This window comes from Etheostoma spectabile, chromosome 12, assembly GCF_008692095.1.
Source record: "Etheostoma spectabile isolate EspeVRDwgs_2016 chromosome 12, UIUC_Espe_1.0, whole genome shotgun sequence".
Taxonomy (NCBI): Eukaryota; Metazoa; Chordata; class Actinopteri; order Perciformes; family Percidae; genus Etheostoma; species Etheostoma spectabile.
In genome coordinates, this window is record NC_045744.1 from 6,411,949 (window position 1) to 6,432,216 (window position 20,268).

Genomic DNA, 20,268 nt, shown 5'->3' on the forward strand with positions numbered 1-20,268 from the left:
ACATGTGCCCTCGCTAACATAGGCAGATAACAAAATGGCCGTAGGATGCAAACAGTATAAGGCTGGATATAATTAGCGGATTCTCCGAAAATGATTCTAAAAGTTAAGTAATCATTTAAAACATTATAGAAGAATGTCATACAATTGCTGGTTTAGCTGGTTCTAACTATTCTGTGATTTGTATGAAGGTGATCTAAATATCTTTATTATCTTTGGGATGTGGGCCCAGCAAAACAAACAATTAGAGGACATCTCCTTGGGTTTCAAAATTATGATGGACATTTTTTACTATTTTCAGAAACTGTATAGACAAAATTATTCGTTCATTTTTCAAGGAAAGACTCGACAAATCAATCGATATTGAAAATAATTGGTTATTAATTTGTTGTACATATTTGTGAATTGGACTTTCACGAACAAATCGTCAGGTTTGTGATCAACATCTACATGTGATCAACAAATGTTTGGTAGGTTTACTTACTCAAAGTTAGATTTTATCTGGTAAACAAATAGAAAATTTGTGAATTTGTCTTTGTTAACAAATTATTCTTTGATTTATTATTTTAGCCCATAACTAAATGCTTCAAAAACATATACAACACATCCAGCATCCACCACAAAACGTATTTTATGCGACCCATATCAATGTACATAATGTCACTCACCACATAACTGTTCATGCCATCAACCTGCCAGTTGTCATGATGTGGAATAGTGGTTGTGTTGTTTTACTTGTCTATGCATATGTCTTTCTTGTTTAATGTGTATGTGTTGTATTGTTGTAGCGTGTCTTTTGTTTTAGGTCATCAACCTGCTAGGGACTGCGGATGAAAATTAGCCTGTATGGCTAAATCTAGCACGGTTACATGTTGGACTCTGTACTCATGTTGATTAATGTGCACTGTCCCTTTTAAATAAAGAAATCTACATTAAAAATAAAATACAACTAACCACTCCTTTTCATCTTAGTAACATCAGGCCTTGATGGGGTTGAAGCATATTTGGTATGCTGGGTGAGTATAGAAAATGCAAAACTGAGGGCCAACAAGTGCAAGTGTGTTGTGTGTGTGTGTGTGTGTGTGTGTGTGTGGTGTGTGTGTGTGTGTGTGTGTGTGTGTGTGCGCCACAGCCTCCTGTCCCGTTCCAAAGGTCTTCTCACCCTTCAGCTCTACCCCTGCCCAGCTAGCAGCGGAAAAACACAGACAATGGCGAATGATTTAAGTTCCCGTCACCTCAATGTCACAGCCCAGTCTGCCATGGCCCGACTGCCTGGGTACCCTGCAGGTACTCTGCCTCACACGGTGATTCAGAGGAGCTGAGCAGTGCACCAGTGCCAGTCAGATGTATTGCTCTCCTACTCATCCACGCAGCAGACACTGCCATTAATAACAATTTGATCTCATTTGGCTGTTAAAGATAGAAAGATAATAATCGAGTCAGTGAAAAGAAATTGAGGGGAGGGATATTTGGAGAAGCAATTTGTGACTGATTTTAATTTAATGAGCACGCCCCGTTGTAACTCGAATAAACATGCACACACCAAACACACACACACACACACACACACACACACACACACCACACACACACACACACACACACACACACACACACACACACAACACACACATATTTATGAAATTGGTTGAATGACCTGAGTCAAAGCAGTCAGAGGAGACAGCAGAATCGGCACTGTGTCCAAGGCATAAACAACAGTTATTGACGTCACCCAAAATCAACAGAGAAAGTAAGAAAGACGAAGAAAGACAGACAGCCAATTTATATAACAATGTGAAAAAAGAAGGGGCTTTTCGATGAGCGCGACAGCTGTGCTTAATCACAGGAACTAAGCCAAGAGAGATGTGAAGGGACACAGAAGGCCTGAAAGAAGGTGAAGAAAGCAGGAGGGAAGAAGAGAGAGCTTCGAGGGAAAAGAGCAAGATGGGATATAAGACTGCTGAAAGGGAACAAAGTCTCTACTCTCAAACCCATATCTTTCAAACACTGAGAGCCTCAAAAAGGGATGGAAGATTTAAGAAGAGAAGGGCTGTTGCACGGAGAGTTCAACCCTGGGAGCGCAAAACCTCTCTTGACAAAACACCCCACATATGACGCATGAAAGCTTTGATGCTTCTCTTTTTGCATCACCAGCACCCTGAAAAGAGGGGTACATTTGCCAGAACTAAGACAGGGAAAGGAAGTTGTTGTTCCCCTCAATCAACCCACCACATACTTTAGATGTGGTAACATCAAGTTTGAAAATGAAATGAAGACATTTCTGTTAAATATTCTACACCACAAATCCCCCTGGGAATAGACCTACACCAGCTCTACTTTCCTTGGTCCAGTCCATCCTGTCCTCTAGACCCTGGCCATTCATCAGCGGTCATCACAAGACCCGAGCCATTCATCCTGAGCCTCACAGTCTCCTCTGTCCAACAGGATTTGTGATTCAATTTGACTGAGTGATGTCCTTAGTTCTGTCCCCTGGGCCAGAACTAAGGCTGCTGGGGTTTTCTGGGGAAGTATGGTGCGGGGAACAGGGACACACAGGAGACAAACGGTGTAACAGGGCACAGGGGCACCCACTACTTCTGCTGCCGCACAGCTCGCGATCACATACTGAAGATGTGCATCGCCAGTTTATCAGAGGACACAAGCGTGCCAGCAGACATAAACACAGACATACAAAAATAGATGCGAGAGATGAATATTGACTTAGAAAATGCTGCACTGACTGTGATATAAGTGCTGTACTGTGCACTGAAAAAAAGGAAGAGCTAGCTTCAACTTAATGTTGTCTGGTGGGAGGAGTAGTAAGAAGAAAAGTAATTATGCTGAAGTGAAACGCACATGACCCAGGAAAACAAAGCGGATGTAAGTTACTATTGCTTTATAGGTCCTACACGTCATCCCTGTCTCTCACTTTATCTCAGCAGGGAGGTAGCAAGAGCATGAAAGATTTAAAGAGAAGGCTTTTAGTTTAAACCAGAGCCTGGCCCAAAGACTCATACTCAGACTCAGGATAGAGAAGACAGATACTGGGCTATCTCTGAAAAAGATCACTGTTACAATATACAGTATCTATAAAATATCTATAGAGTTCCTGGGTCAAAACTAACATTCAAACATATATAGAGTTGCTAACACATAGTATGCCTCAGGCCCAGAAAAATCTTTCTAATATGACACAGTTGAGTCTAAGGTTGCACGATATGAGGAAAATATGCGATAACATTGTTGAACATAGCAATAATGACACTTACTTGCAATAAATAAACAGATAGAAATGTGTACTCAGTTCTGCATTTCTGCTGCTTTTATTAATCTGTTAAAATCCAAAACATTGCTGGTTGAATTTAAAACAAATAAAAGGAAATCATTACCACAATTGCAACAAATTGAACATTGAATTTAATGGCACCACTAAAAAAAAAGAATGACAGTTACATTTTAAAGAGCAGTTTTACTACTGATATTTCCTTCCAACAATCTCTGAGTGTCTTTTGCGATATGTCGCAGCCTATCGCGATGTGGTTTTTGCACGAGTTGATATGGTGATGATGAGAATTAAAAAAAAACAGCGGTTGTTATAGTGAATACAACCCCCGACAGGCTGATCAGGACCTCAACCCGAAGGGGTCCCGATTCAGCTTGAATTATTGGTAAAATGTGCTGCAAACTGTGCCAACTGAAACACCGCAAACTTCTGGCTTTTAATAATTTACCATTGAATTTGAAAAGCACATACAGAGGTAAATGCATCTTTTTGTTGTTATCAAAATCTTTTTGTTGTTTGTTACAGTAACTTTATTAAGTTTACGTTAATGGTCAGTTCCATTTGTTCTGGTTCTCTAGCATTTAGTTAAGTAACCCAAGTAACATTAAGGTTAGCGAGTGTTCTCTTTAATTGAAAGTGATTTAATACTAGCTGATACAATATCTGCATGTATAGCTTTATATTAAAAACAAATTCAGTAACTTGATTTAGTGTAGCAGTGCTGTACTGGCAGGGCCGTTCTTGTTTTCTGAAATCGACTTTATTTTGGGCTAATGTTAACAATAATGTCTCAAACCTCTCAGACGTAAGTCACGTTTGAATTCTCACAGAATCACAACTGATTCATATCTTGCTAATCAGTCAGAAACTTATTAACCTAGAGTCCCAGTTTCTGTCACATGGTATTTATGATGTCTTAGGCCAACTGGCAGACATCCATAAAGAGCCATTTTTCCGTGTCCAGTGAAGTTTCTCAGAATGCTCTCTAGAATTGTGTGTGTGGTCCGGGTAGCTTTGCATAAAAAATGGTTGTCATACGCAAGACTACTTTTACTTTTATACTTTAAATACATTTCCAAGCCTGTACTTTGTTACTTTTACTTGAGTAAAGAAGTTAAATCAATACTTCTACTTTTACCGGAGTATTTTTTTTTAAACAAATATCTGTACTTCTACTCAAGTACGGGAAGCGAGTACTTTTTCCATCTCTGTGCAGATGGTGTTCAGTGGGAAGATCAACATTTGGTCTCAGATAGGTTGACGCGAACATTCACGGTAAAAGCTTTCGTCTTTCCCCACCAGCTATTATCGTGAGTGAGCTTGAGTAAAGCCGTTAGCATCCAACTATTTCAATGAATTTTCGTATAATTATACTGTATCTCTCGCTGATTGGCATACTCCCAGTATATGTATCCAGTATGTGCAACTATGTTCTACATGTACTCCTGCACAAGACAGCAGGTCGTTGCTGTAAATAACACGTTCTTTGTCACCTTGTCTAGTGGAATAACCAATATGTATAGTCAAATGACAAACATTATGTAAAACATGTCTCATGTGCATACAGGCACCCAGAAACAGCAACACTCACACAGATGAACACATTTTTCACACAGTATACTGTATGTGCAAATACACACACTATATATAAACACATTATATGCATTAGAAACAGACAAGGCAGCCAGCCATGCGCTAAGCTTGAGTTGATGGCGTTCATTCGGAAAATGTAAAATATTTATGAGAGAAGACTCTGCAGGGTAGGGAAGAAGAGAGGAAAATAGTAAAGGAGCAATGGAGGGGTAGCAAATAACGAGACAAATGAAATGATGACAAGCGAGCCCAATTCAAATGCCCTCTGTTACGGCTGAGCAGAAGAAATTAAAGCTAAATAAGTCATTGTCATTTCAAGTTCATTAGCTCACTGCGTGCCATCCCCTCCTGGGAGGATGGAGAGACGGGGGAAAGGTATATTTGTACAGTAGCAAAAAACCCTCAGCGTATGTACAATGGAATATAATATATATTGCTGCTCTTATTTTATTATTTTAATAAATCAGTCAATTGCTGCATTAAATGTGTAGCCCCAAAAAGTCACAAATGTATCAAGAAATGTTAAGTTACAAACCAAATTGTGCATGTTGAAACCACATATCCTCACTCTTGGATTATTCTTCCATATTTTTATGTAGACATCTATACAGAATAAGTACCAGAACCTTGCTATTTGGTTTAAATGTGTGTGGAGGAGATACTGCTACATAGGATGTAAAGAAGTGTTATCTATAGATGGTTTCCAGAAAATGGACACATTAAAAACCGATTAGACTTAGTGAAAAGGGCTGCTAAAGAGTAAGTGGAAAAAATAAAACATAATGAGGATTTAGGTAATAAAAAGCTAATCCTGTGCCAGCAAACAGGATGACAATTGACAGTAATTACATATTGTCCCCTGTAATTATGAGCTTTTTTTTGTGCGCCCTCTTCTCCTATTGCCTTATCCTCTGGTCATTCCCGCTCCTCCATCTTCAGACAGTCACTCTACTTCCAGATCTAAATAGCCAAACGTGGTCAAGCCAAATAAGCAAACCACCATTAAGTACATGGGGCTTTCCTTAGCCACAAATAACTATGAGAAACGATGTCACATAAAACCAGATCTCACTATCTAATTACAGAAAAATGTGCTTAGAAAGCAGCAAATCCTACAGGAGATGAGAGTTGGAGTGGACTCAGAGGGAACGGAAGAAAGCTGCTTCACCACAAACTGGGAGAGATAGATATAAAGAGGGTGCAGTGCACAGCTTGAACAAGCAATTTGGGTATTCTGGTTGGTAGAAGAACCAATGTTATGGGGGACAAAGGATCTCTGCCGTTTAAGCCAATTATGCAGTGGAGATCCCAAAAACGTACCGGATGGAGAGGAAGAGATGCAGTAGGATCACAGAGCAATGAAGCCTGGAAAAACTGTGCTTGCTAGGCCTGCAGGAAGCCAATAAAACAACACACAGATTTCACTGTAATTACATCTAAACTGAGAGAAAGGGAAGTTGGGGGGGGGCAAATAAAGTGAGTGTGAGAAAATGGATACCCACAGGAAGATTTGAAAAGAAAACTGGACAGGATGCTCCATATTTTTACCCGGACCTTTAAATCACATAGAGGCAACATACAATTGAATTTACTTCTTATTTATCTTATTACCAAACTTCTCTCCCAAGGCCCAGAAGACAGAGGAGTCCCCGGGTGCCATCATGTGTAGTTCTATAAAAAAATGCAGATTTTCTTAGATTTCAAACATGTGTTTTTGTGGTTCAGGCTATAAAATGGGTGGTAAATGTAGATCACAAAAATATGGAGTCATAAAAATCACAGACAAGTACCAGAAACAAACTAGCTATGTCTTTGGAGAGCATCTGTGACCAGGCAGTAAATTTCACATGAAGAATTAATGAATTCCCTTACTTACTTTGCAGGAGAAGATTGGGGAAGAACAAGAGATAAAGCCTCAAAGGCAGAAACGACTTAGGGAGAGAAAACGCAGGGAGAAAATAATTACGATAATGGAAACTAGTGTGAAACAGTTTATCTCGATGAGAGAAAACCTTCAGGAAATGATGAACGTCAAGTAACAATAAAGCAAAATTGGTGTGGAGCCACTTGCCTGGAGCTGCTAAAACACAAAATCCGCCAAAATGACCAATTAAAAAAAAAAAGCCAAAGAGGGAACTGTCAGAGAGCGGCAGATTGGATGAAGATGAAGAGAAAGTGGCAACTGTTCTGCATCCCGAGTGTGGAAACATGTTTGTAGTTTGGAAGAGATTGTGGAGAATAATGTTGACTCCTCTTAGGAGATAGGAGGGGAAACTGGAGACAAAGAAGATATTCACAAGTCTTGAAACACCTGGGGTATCTTACTCACACCCACATGCAGAAACACATACGGCAACAGGCTTGATAACATGTAGTCCAGTCTTTGCACGGCTATGCCTGCACTGTTTTATTCTGCAGATGTGAGCTGTAGTTTTTTAATAAAAACCTATGTGTGGAAGAAAGGGCCACTGTTGAACAGAGCCGAACAGAAATGATTGCTTATCAAAGGGAAGTGTGTAGTTGAAGGATGTGTGTATACTACTGCGCCTGTGTGTCTTATCTTTATTAAATCTGTTTTGTGAGTGCCAGGCATCTGAGCGGGGAGCTGCTGGACACATTTTAGGCATTCAACACTTAGATGACACCTTACTGATTTTATCATCTATTCCAACCTTTTTATACACAGGCCCAATCCCTCATCTCTGTTATATGTGAGAGATAGGAGCCTAAAGGCAGTCTCCATCAGAAAATATCCATCTATTTTGGCAATTATATCTGCGAGCTGGATCAGAGGATGGGAAAACGTTTAAAAAAATAAAAAGACAATGGTGGGCAAATGCAGTCGCTGCACACAAACTGCTTCAATCACTGAGGACATGACGTAGTATTTTCAAGTCATAATCCCCCCGAATCAGCTGACCCTGGCACGTTAAGTAAAAAGAAAGTAAAAGAACCTGTCCATTATTCGATTAGATGATTGATGTGGATTTAATCCACAACTATTTTGACAATCAATTAATCATCAAAATTATTTGTCAAGCATAATGCATAATATTTGCTGATTCTTTTGAATGACAGTATGTTTGAGTATATACAGTATATATATAAAGTTTTGGGCTATTAGTTAGATAATTCACATCTTATTTACTTATATATTTTTATTATCGGAATCAATGACATTTCTAGCAACACCATGTCATTTTTCTCGCTTCAGTCCCCCTTGTCTCACGCTAAAAGTTACATAGTGTTGCCTTAAGGAATACCCAACCCCATATCCTGAATTTGTTGCCATAGTGCCAGAGCCACAGGATTTCCCAACAAATACTCCAGTCCACAGTTGCACACAGTGCGTATGTGTGTGTGTTGGTGCAGGGCGTGTCACCATGTAAAAGTCATACTGCGTGCCCTCACTTAATATGGTAGTAGGCGTCTTGGTTTGGGTCTGTACCATCTGTCAAGCAGCGGGAGGGCAAGAGGAGACGTAGCTGGAGCAACAGCGAAGCCCCGCAGAGAGCTAAAGCCAGTTCCTTGTCACTTCAAATGCTCCCCTAGTCTCCAAAAAGCACTGCTAGAGGGACCACGAGCAACAACAGCTTGCCATCATGGCACACGTATATGCATTTACATAACTGGCAAAAGGGCAAAACAAAAAACACTGGCAATCATGCAAACACACACACTTTGCACACAATCTAATCCAAATGTATGACAATAAAATGGAAAGGAAGCGGTTTAATAACATTCAAACTATGGCTTTAGACGTCATGCAGAGTCCACACACATCTGTGCCACACACACGCGCACAAACAAATGAGTGGGGCAGAGAGACAGTGAAGGGGCTTGCTGTGACGGGGAATCATTCTCCTTTGATACAACCAATTCCTCTGAAGACAAAAGAGGAGACATACGCCAAAACACTGCAGAGGAACAACACATGTGTCCCCCTCATTACCACACACACACACACATACACACACACACACACACACACACACACACACACACACACACACACACACACATGCCTGTTTCAATGACACTGCATACCCTTGTGGTGACATAAAAAGACTGGTCTATGCTGTCATTGTGTGTGTGTGTGTGTGTGTGTGTGTGTGTGTGTGTGTGTGTGTGTGTGTGTGTGTGTGTGTGTGTGTGTGTGTGAGTGCGTGTGCCAAAGGAGGGGTGTACGTGTGAACTCCTACTCTAACATTAGACAAGTGACAGTGAACAAAAGACATGAGGAGTGTGAGAAGAGAGTAAAGAGAGAAAAGAGGGGTGGCAGCAGCTGAAGTGCATGCTGGTCAGAGAAGAGGCAGCTGATACTTTTATCAAAGGTTTTGTATTGCATTGTATTCTAAAAAGCAATGTCTCTTGGGCCTCAATTTCCTGCTTTTTACACTAAGGTTAATTGCTGTAGTGTTTTAAATTAAACATGGGAAAATAGAAGTAATAGGGAAAAAGAAAGAAAATAGTGACATGTTTGTCAGCTCTTACGTCTTTATGTCAAAAAATGAGTGACTATTTCCTTGACTTATGCTTTTTAAAGGAGATAGGATTTTTTTTAAATGTAGAGTGGCCTTAAATTGTCTGCTCAAAATTGATTTAGATTAAGACGACAACTAGCATCATCCTCATTCAAAAGACAGCTAATAGTGAAATATGTGAAAGGGTTTCTCGGTCCTATGACGAGTTCAGAGGGACTAAACATGTTTGGACAGACTGTCCTCCAGATATTACATATACGTTTCTAACAGGCCTGAAAACGATTACGTAAGGAAATGCGGCGCAGAGCACGGTGCTTTTAAATGGAGCCTTTTTAGCTCAATCTTTTCTCTTTTCTTTGTGTTGTTTTTTTCCGAAAGAACAAATAGCCCGTCGTAGGGCGGAGCAGGGCCTAGGAAAAAAACTAAGCAGACCAGGGCAGCCCAAGTAACAGTCAGCAGTCCATCGGCCTGCTCTATCCCCCCCTCTCTCAACCTCTCTCTCTCTTTGGTGAACATCAAACACACTGTGGTCTGTTTCATTCTCCCTGCAGACCATTATGGCTTAATGCTTCAGGAGGCTTCTTACTGACTTCAGCGTTTTAACAACTCTAGCATATTCAGTTGTTAGGCAAACACACGTACGCAGAGAGACACGCACGCTCACAGAAACTCATAAACAGGCACAGACAGGAGCCCAGATGCAGGGATTCACCCACTTTAACTGCAGGACAGTTATGGGCCTGCACACTGTGATACAGAAACAACTGTTGCTTTAATCTGTAGAGGAAGACCAACAAATGCATGGGACTTTACGCTGACGTTAACCTTCGAATAAGCACTGAACACTTTTAATTAGTTCCATTCACAAAGGCGGCAATGTGTAATTCAGTGCGGTCAATTAGCTATCCACCATATGGAGAATAAAACACCACATCAGCAGGGTTATTAATGGGATGGAGATAAGGCTTCTGGCCACTGCGAGCTTATCTCAACACACACACACACACACCCAGTGTTTACTATTTATGGTTAGGTTTAGTCTGTTCCTTAATCTGTCAAGAGTCCTTTTCAAAACTGGAATACGTAACATTGCTGCCTTTATGCGTTTAGGTCATGTGTTTTTGTCAGTCGGACATTCATAGTAGGTATGCAATTAGCAAACGTTGTTATGGCTTTTCTTTTTGCTTCTTTTCATCCTCACTCTGGTTTAGCCAGTGCATCAATGGCATTCAGACTTTTGCCATGTTGTTAGTGTTAGAAAAATCCTATGAAAGCTCGTGATATTGCTTTTTACATAAAAATGACCTGGGCAGGGGTGTCCTGGTGCCCTAGGTTCACATCCAGTCGGGAACATACCTCCCTGAACTGAGACACAGATAAAGTCTCCATGCCTGCTACGATGACGTGTCCAACTATTTAACTCAGAGACACGGTTAACAGTGCTATGCCAGTACTAGAAGGTCATAAATAATTGATAAGACTTTTTTTAGAATCCAAACTGGCATTAGGGTACATTGCTGAGGGGAAAAGAACAAGGTGCCACAACAGGTCAAGCAGCCTCACAGGGGAGCTGGAGGGTCTTAAGCTTACAGCAACTGGTGGTAGATATAGAGATACTGTAACACTATGTCCACAGAGATTACAAGTTTTACTACATACAACATTGTACATGGTCTGCAATTATCTCTGGACCATGAACACTCAAGTAGATGGGCCATTTGGATTGCAGATCATGCAGATTCTGAGACCACTGATGGGGAAATAACAAGTAAAATGATGAGAATGACGATTCATATTTTGCTGTTTTGTTTGTTGGTTTTGCAGCCTCTCCGTGGCCGGCCTGCTATGTTTTTATTCTGGCAGTGGACTCCTATCTCCATTTAACCTCCGGCTGGAAAATATTGTGAGGGGCAGCAAACCCACTAGCAGCCATTATCTTTTCATTCCCCACAGTCAAAGAGTTGAAAGAGTTGCCCAGGGAGATTTCCTACCCATTGTGTGAAAACACATGCTCTGTTTTAGCTACAATGCTGCTATTACTGTATATTGTACATTCCAAGACTCATACCCAAATTTCCCAGTCAAGCTGCTGAGTTCAAAACATTCCCATACTTTCTTTTTTTTTTTTTTTGCTGTGGGCTACCATACTGATCAGCCCATATTTCCAGCCACAAGCCCTTCTTTAGTCAACAACAGTTCCAAGCAAGCCTGGTGAGCAGCAATCCCACTGTATCATTAGCCAAACACTGGTTAGAGATGACACTTCCGAGCACGGAGCGACTCAGCCTGTAGCAACCAGCAATCAACAACAACACGAATACAGCACGGGAAAAGCCAGTGCCATACCAAAATGTTACCAGCCTTCCTGCAGATGTCTCATGCAGCTTGTCTCTTTAGTATAGACTAATATGTCATTGAGCATCTCACACTCATTGGCTGCCAGCTGCTTTCAAAGAGCGTCTGGCGCCTCTCCCTTTAAGAGCCCACGAGAGAGAGAGAGAGAAAAGAGAGAGAGAGAAACAGAGAGATGAAGAATGTCATCCCCTGAAAGACAAAAAGATTTGTCATCAAGACTGTAATGATGGGGTGGGACAGGGAGGGGGGGCAGTGCAGGGAGGAGACAGATGAGCCTCATAAAAATCAATCATTCATTTTTCAGTGAATACTAACAAAAAAAGCTGTTTCCAAAACTGATTACACTGGACTGAGTTAAACTAGCATCATCCCACTTGATGAGTTGCGAACCATCGCTTCTGATGCTGTTCCCATGGTCCAGTAAACATCGCTTTAACACAATAACAAACAGCTTACCCTTAGCAGCTTAACTCAATAGCTTTCTTCCAAGTGGCTTTTTCTCTAGGGCAAATTACTTAAGGACGGGGGACTATCCAATTTGTGATATGAGGCGTATCCGTGTGAAAGCAATATATAGGAATTCTTTCTGCCGCTGACTGAGCATAATCAAACAGGACCTGTGATCTGGGATGGGCGTGCTAAGCTGTTGTCTTTGCAAAAAAAAAAAAAAACCTAATTCTAATGTAAAGAACAGATGTATAAATGTATATCTTTAAAACACTTTGAATTTAATTAAAACAACAAATCAAAGGAGTTTAGGAACATATTGCATGCAGACCTTGTTGAAACTTTAATTGCATATGCTGTCATATTTGATTAAACATGTTTGTGAGTCTGGAAATTTACTTTAACATTACGTTCAGATGTATATTTGTAAACCTGTGTGCCATGGGATTTCATCCTGTACAGTATATTGTGCAGTAGCATTGAAAAGCATTTGAAAGTGCTGCGACTGAACATCATTTGTTAGACTTGGAGAGGCAGTCTTCTCTCATTGTCCTCCCGTACTGAATCGGGCGGATGTTGTCACCATGTCACCTTGAGTCAGGGCCAGCCAATACATTAAGTTGATCAAGCGCTGGTGTCACAGCAGGAAATAACCTTGTGCAAATGTCAGGGACCGTGCACAACATGCATGTGGCTCATAATTTGGAGGCGTAAATTAAAGCTTTCATATTTTACTAAGGTGTTTAATATGCCAGACTGGATGAGCGGTTAGAGCCAAGAGACAGGGACACAAGGAGAAATATTGTCAAAGCCAAATCTCCCCTCCGCTCTCTCTCTTATTCTGTCTCACATCCATCCACTGCTGCATATCTTTTTTTTCCTCTCTCAGCTCTCTATCTAGCTCTTCCTGGCACTCAGTGTGTGTCCCACTCCCTTATTTTCTCTCTTACTGAGAATGCATTGACCCCAGACTTATGTAAGCTCCACATCATTGATTGAAACAAGAGGAATAGGTGGTGTCATGACAAGACAGATTTTTATCTTTAAAGCATTATGGATTGCAGACATTTGGAAGAAAAGAAGATTTTTGAGGGGCCGGGGCTGACGTTAATTCTGTCAAATGATTTATTCAGTATGGTCCATCAATTAAATTAGAAGTGTCCAGTTACTAGTTGGCCCTCACTTCTTTAAGATGTATGGTGTAATGACATGAGCTAACAGTTTCATCACATTACCGCCCCACCCTCAAATCTCATAATCTCTCCTATCCTATCAGTGTAATCACTAGGAAAGATCTACTGTATGCCTTTGCATCGGATATCATGCTCCTCATAAGCCCACCATCGCAGTAAAGCTCCTTTAAGGCATCTTAGTAGCAGCGTTAGATAATCACGGGCCAAACCCACATCATATATATAAACATATAAACATACTCTTTCTGCAACCATGCCATGCTGTGGTAGAGCCCATACATGTTCAGAAAATATGTATATATATATTATTATGAGTGTGTGTGACCTTTAAGGTGAATACTGCAGAGAGTCACCCTTGTATTTCTCAGAGCCAATCGGCCTGTGCTAATGGTCATCTCTGTCTTCACATGGGAGAAGAGTTTCTCTTAGGGCTGGGCAATATATCAATATTACATCGATATCATGATATGAGACTAGATATCGTCTTAGATTTTGGATATCGTAACATCGTGATATGGCATAAGTGTTGTCTTTTCCTGGTTTCAAAAGCTGCATTACAATAAAGTGATGTCATTTTCTAAATCTACCAGACTGCTCTAGCTGCTCTATTATTTGCCTCTTCCCCACTTAGACATTATGTCCACATTACTGATGATTAACCCTTGTGTTGTCCTCCTGGGTCAAAAAGATTAACACTTTAACACTACTTACATTACATTTTCCAGCGTTTTTTGGTTTTGGTTTTCACTAACACCAACTTATTCCCATTAGTTTTACATTACTTTTTGGAATTCATGGTCAATAAACCTCATGTATATATAATTATACCTAATATTTGAGTTAGAAGAGCAGAAATTATGAATTATTTGGACTAATAGTTAAGATCAGAGGGATGTATAGAGTGGATAAGTTTAGTCAGGATTCTGACTTGAAACCATTTCAATTTTCACCTGAAATTCAATAAAAGTGATCAATTGTATTTGCAAAGAGCGTTGTATGGAACCCATCCTATTTTTGTGGTAATTTGGTTAAAAAGAAACCCATATTTCAGATAGAGACATTTTTTTTAAAAAAGTGGTCAATTTGACCCAAGGACAACAGGAGGGTTATTTATCTAAAATCTAAGTGTGAAGATATTTTGTTAAAGCACCATTTGTCCACTCCAGAATATTGCCGCAATATCAATGCCGAGGTATTTGGTTAAGCATGTTGTGATATCTGACTTTCTCCCTATCGCCCAGCCCTAGTTTATCTACCGTCACAGTAGCGTGGCACTCTGGAAAATGAACTGGACAACATAGAGAAGGTATCTGATGTGGAGTCTAGAGGGGAAAAGGGTTACGTTATCAGGTTGGGAGGGACCGTGGCAAGGTTCCAGTCAGAATCAGTGAGCATGTCCACGCTCATTTATTGGTAATAAAAGACTGATTACTTCAAATGTGTACGGTTGTATAGTGTTGTACTTTTTGTTCCTTTGCATTTGGAAAATAGTTCTTCACATTCACTAATTTGACAGTTTGGGGACAATGTCAAAAAAAACTATGTGAGTTTAAAAACTATTTTGAAAAAAAACTGATTTTATATCCTTTTAATCTGTGCACGGAAAAGTGGTTGTGTAAGCATCACAGGCTCCTGTCTTGTCCATGCATGTAGATGCTGTAACTGTAGAACCTGAAATTGCAGTAACTGCATGGTGTGTGTGTGTGTGTGTGGTGTGTGTGTGTGTGTGTGTGTGTGTGGTGTGTGTGTGTGTGTGTGTGTGTGTGTGTGTGTTGTGTGTTTGTTCATGCGTGTGAAAACGTTGCACTGAATTCCAGAGGAGGCACATGTGTAATCACCTGAACTGCAGAAGGACTTGTGACTGTCTGACATCAGACCGCGAATGACACAGTGAGCAACATTATATCACATCTGCGTGGGTACAGCACATGGTCAAGTGACTGACTGGCAATCTATAAGGAACAATCCCATCCACAAAGACCAGACAGCTTAAAGAAGGACAACGACTAGGGAGTGTCTTCGGGAGTAGCAGCTTAGTTCATAGATACAGAGAAACTCAGAAATGAGATCAGAAACAGAGTTGCTCTTCCTGCATCTGTGTTTCTGAAATTCTCACATGTCAGTGAGTTTGCAGGGACTTTCTCATATTTCTGATCAGGGATCAAACAGCCAGACTGTCTGTGACATGTCTGTACTGTCCTAATAGCTTTTCAAAGCAGTGTTCCATCTTGAGAAATAGCCGAGAGCTAGAGCTCCTCTGCTGAAAATAGTGTACTGCTGGTTGGAAAAGGTAAAAAAAGAAAAAAAGAAAACTGGGTTTGCTCTCTCTCACAACACAACAAAACACAAAAATCCAACATTTTAAGATTGTGGTGAACAAGTCAAATGTTTAAGTTTTCTGCACTGATGTGTGCAGTTTGGGAACCTAATGCACACACACACACACACACACACACAATCTTTTATTTATACACTGACAAAAAAATGGTGCTACTGCAGGTGCAACTTTGGCCCAAAAATAGACTAACATTCCGAGGGGGACTTGCAAAGGGATTAGGGTTCTCAGTGTCAATGAGTTTATAGCTGTAACTGTATGGGGCTTCGCAGTGCGCTCAACATGTTATGGCATAATTGGAAGAAAATGGTGTGTTTTATTTGGACAGGTAGATGTAGATGAGGTAGGGGAAAATATTCACATTTTGTTCACAGAAAGAATGCGCACATGAGCAGATTTTGACCAGGCGGTATTTTAAAGGAGCTTACCTGATATTTCGGACTGAGGGACACCCTCCAGAGCGAATCCTTTCCCGCTATAAAACTGCCTGATATCCGAACAACTCCGGGCTTTGCTGGTCCCTTTGTCGCCATAGGCTGGTGCCGTTAGAGAGCACACTGCCAGAGCCGCGATGATGAAGGAATCCATCCCAGCCGACTGCTGTGGGCTATGTGGACTTAGTCAAGTCCAAATCCAACGAAGCGACTGTGTTGAGACCTAAACGGAGCAGGAGACTCCCGGCTACTGCGTGCTGCTGTGCGTAAAATATCCTCCACCTTCCTATATCCCTGCTGCCCTTTCTGGTGCGTCTGCCGAGTCAGTGGCTGCTCTCCGCGCAGGGCACAGGAGTGATTCTTCACAGTGCAGAGGTCCCGTGTCTTCCCACTCTTAGGGGCCGATGTGGACAGGACAGGACAGGACAGGAAAGGACAGGAGCTTTATTAATTTCCCCGCAAACAATTGAATCTTGTCACGCTGCGCCCAGGATGAGAGCAGACCCCCCGTCTGATAAATCCACTGTTGTGGGTTTGGGTTCACCTAGAGAGAGGGAGACGCAAGAGATGAAAGAATTAGGTTACGCGTTTACAGCGGAAATAATTTAGGTTGTGTCAGAAAATAGCACTGTGCTGCGCTGCCGCTGGGCAGCCAGGTTCTTTCGCCACACACCTACCGGCTATGTGGGGTGCGCACATGCAGCTACCGCAGCTCGTCCCCGGCTCAGGATATTCTAAACGATGCTATGCCAGCGCTGCCACTCTGGAAATGAGGAGGAGGCGGGGGGAGTGGGAGAGAGAGAGAGAGAGAGAGAGAGGAGAGAGAGAGAGAGAGAGAGAGAGAGAGAGAGAGAGAGAGAGTATACGAGGTTTCGCGTTCCTCTACTGTTTAATTCTGTCTCATCTACATATTATTTTTAGACATTTTTCAGAATAGGCCTAACATTACTAACAGGTTTGAATCGTAGATTTTGGAAACGTGTCATCTTCATTCAGCCCAAGTGTGTATCCTGTATGTGGTGTTTTGCTTTATCATGAGGTGGTCTTGTTCCCAGTGAAAGAATGTACCCTACGCGTCCTGACAGCGTGATCTCCACCAGCCAGGTGTCACAGGTGAACCGTGGGCGCCCACCCACCAATGCAGGTCAATGCTGAATACCTCTCCTCCACTCGGCAGTGTGGCTGCACACGTGCGCCATATCACTCCTCAAGGTGCAATTAAACAAGTCACTACCTGCCCAGTGCTGCGAGTTTAACTGTCACCTGCTGAATGCCTTCATTATGCGAGTTTCTGTACATGTATGCTCACCTTCAGTATGAAATAAGTTTGCACGTGTGGTCTTATGCAACCCCCGCTTGTTTTTCTCTTTTACTAACCTATAGCGTCATTACCTTAGCTTTTCCTGTATAAAGGATGTTAACCAAACGCCATTTCTATTTCTTCTTACATCTCTAAAGGAAATGGTAATGTTTATAAAGCAGGATATATTTACATCCATTGATAAAGGATCAGTGACTTCTGGTTCCCAGCTGCAGCAGTGATAAGTACAAGACGAATGCGGGTTTTTTCTTTTTCTTTTTTTTGTATGTGAGAGGGGAAAGCTCACTCAGTTCAGGATGGGACCGTCTTGCTTGAGGTAACATTTGCTGCAATGAGCGAGCTGATTACACTAGGTATTGCAGTGGTTTCATGAGTGCATGGCTCATGCACCCTGTAGAAGCCGTGCATATGAGCATGCACAATCCTAAAAAGTAAAATCATAAAACAGTGTTACATGTTTGATGTTACATTACAAACCCCAGTCTTACCTTTTATCCAGTACATTTGTGTTAAAGCAATACAATGTACCATCCAGGTCAGTTCTCTTACTGAAAATACTCTCTTTAGTCATATCATTGTGTGAAATTGAATCAGACAGTGTTTAATGTTGTCACTCCTGTGGGAGATGCTTTTTAAGGATTGTTTGCGGAAGAAGATGCCACCGCACATTATTATAGTGACACATGGGAAAAACTCCAGCCTGAAATAACCAGCCGTCACACCACAGATAGACAAGCAAAAATAAGAAGCAAAGACGGAGAGAAGGAGTGAGCCACATGGCAAGAACAGTCATATCCTGCCTCCCAATTACTCTTTTTATGACGGCAGACATTGTTTATGAATACATTAGGGAATCTTACTCTATAATTAGTCTGTTCCTCGTGACTGGATGAGTCCAAACAAAGAGGACAGCATCTAACACTAAATGACAAATGGCTACACTTGTTTCCTATCATTACTGCTCTGAAATGTGTATTGAATTACACCTTCGTTCTGCAATGTCAAGTGTCATTTGCATCCTGCGCATGTGTTTGGGCAACTCTGGCTCACCACCATCAGCTACTCTGCTAAACTTGGAAATTGTGTAACTGTGCCACACAGCAGACAGAAACCACATTCTAATTATGGATGCTGTTATCTTCATTTTTCTTGTTGCTGTGGGGGAACACGGGGCACATCTGGCCAGAGGTTAATAAGTCTAGTGGCCTCAAAGGGTGTGTATGTATGTGTGTGTGTATATGTATGTGTGTGTGTGTGAGAGAGAGTTTATGAGTCTGACTGTGTCCCACATGTGGCCATAGGTCGACAGTGCTGTTTGACTGATTGGCCCTCCACTGTCTGGTGCGAAGATCATGTAATTAACGCTCAGTAAAGCCACAGAACAGCCATGTTTTCATCAGGCTTCCTCCCATTGAAGTTTTATTAGCTCTGACCATGAAAGGCCTTCTAATGAGGAGCAGGAAGCTGGGGGAAGTTATGGAGACCGAAGAGAGCAAAAGAGGGGAGGCCGAGTGGTAGCGAAGAGAAAGGGGAGTACGGGGTAAGGAACTGTCACTTTAGTGTACACAGGCCGTAATTATGTGGTGAGCATTTTTAGGGCGTGAAGAGGGTTTTTTTTGTGAAAATGACATTGCTTCTATACATAAATACTGCAGATGTTCTACCACTCCTTTTAGGAAAAAACACTCACACGTAGTTTCAATGAAGATAGTTGAAAGAACATGTAATATACAATAACACAGCTATGTCCCTCTAAATGCACTATACACTTTATAACTTTGCACACTAAAAATCTGTAATCTGTATAAAAGTTACTCAGCCAGGATAAGGGATAGAGAACAGGACACGCTCAGTCAACAGTTAACTAACTCTACAGAGCAGTAGCTACTCCACTCTTTATCCACATATTTTTAGTGACAGTGACGCTAGCGTAGCCAAGAATAGCTTTGTCAGAAAGACTCCTCTCAGACTCAGTGCTGCTCCAGCTTGGTCACTACAGCGGACCTTCACATGCAGCGATTTGTGTTCCTCTGGTGCCCACTACAACAATGACAGCCTTTGCTGTTGGTTAAGTATTGTAAGCCTAATTTCTATTAACTGTTGTCCACTACACACAGGGGTTAAAATGGGCCGGTGTGGTCCGGGCCTCAGCCCTGGCACATGGACCTATGCTCTTCTACATGTATGTCATCAGGGGACAGTCAGCACATCTTCAACAATGTCTATATTCTTACTCTTTTCTCGGTCTTAACAATTCGACCAATGACACGTTTTCTTCTCCCCAGATAAGGTGAAGTAAGAACTTACAAATATCACAACATTCACAGGGTTTACCCTCTTTATGTCAATGGGGTTCCTTAAAAGCTACGTAGCAGATCAGCAGGTGCTGTCTAGGTGGCGGTAATGCACCTTAATGCCGATTTACAACCACCGTAAAATGGAAAAAAAGAAGCTCATTTGACAGTAAGTCAGACAGCACAGATGGCAGAGAGTGGAAGGCAAGGCAGGGAGAAACATTTACAATCTAACAGGTTTAATTACAGAATGTAAATTGTTCTGATATTCTGCTTAAACAAAATGATACTATAACTTTGATTAGTCTTATAGTGTTCAGAGCAGAGGGTCGTCTCACGTTAGATTTTATTTAGTTTGCCAAATGACATCAGATGTTTTAGTCCATGCGCACACACGTGCACCCATGGCAACCCTGAAACCAAGAAACCTCTCCACATTACAAATCCCAATTTAACACTACAGGAACGCAAGACCTGTAACATAACCATAACAAAACCTGAAATTATAAGAACCAGTAAGATCTTGGTTCTA

The 20,268-nt window shown here is 41.4% G+C and overlaps 1 protein-coding gene across 1 annotated transcript in view; it reads right to left on the reverse strand.

Moving 5' to 3' along the window:
• The window catches only part of gpc1b (glypican 1b), a 69,167-nt gene extending 52,232 nt beyond the window's left edge, over nt 1-16,935 (reverse strand). Inside the window, exons 1-2 of the mRNA XM_032531338.1 lie at nt 16,799-16,935; nt 16,116-16,665 (exon numbers count right to left, since the gene is read on the reverse strand). Coding sequence (XP_032387229.1) covers nt 16,116-16,275 — 160 coding nt within the window. The 5' untranslated portion in view covers nt 16,276-16,665; nt 16,799-16,935. The remainder of the gene's footprint in view (nt 1-16,115; nt 16,666-16,798) is intronic.
• Between the last annotated feature and the right edge of the window lie 3,333 nt (nt 16,936-20,268).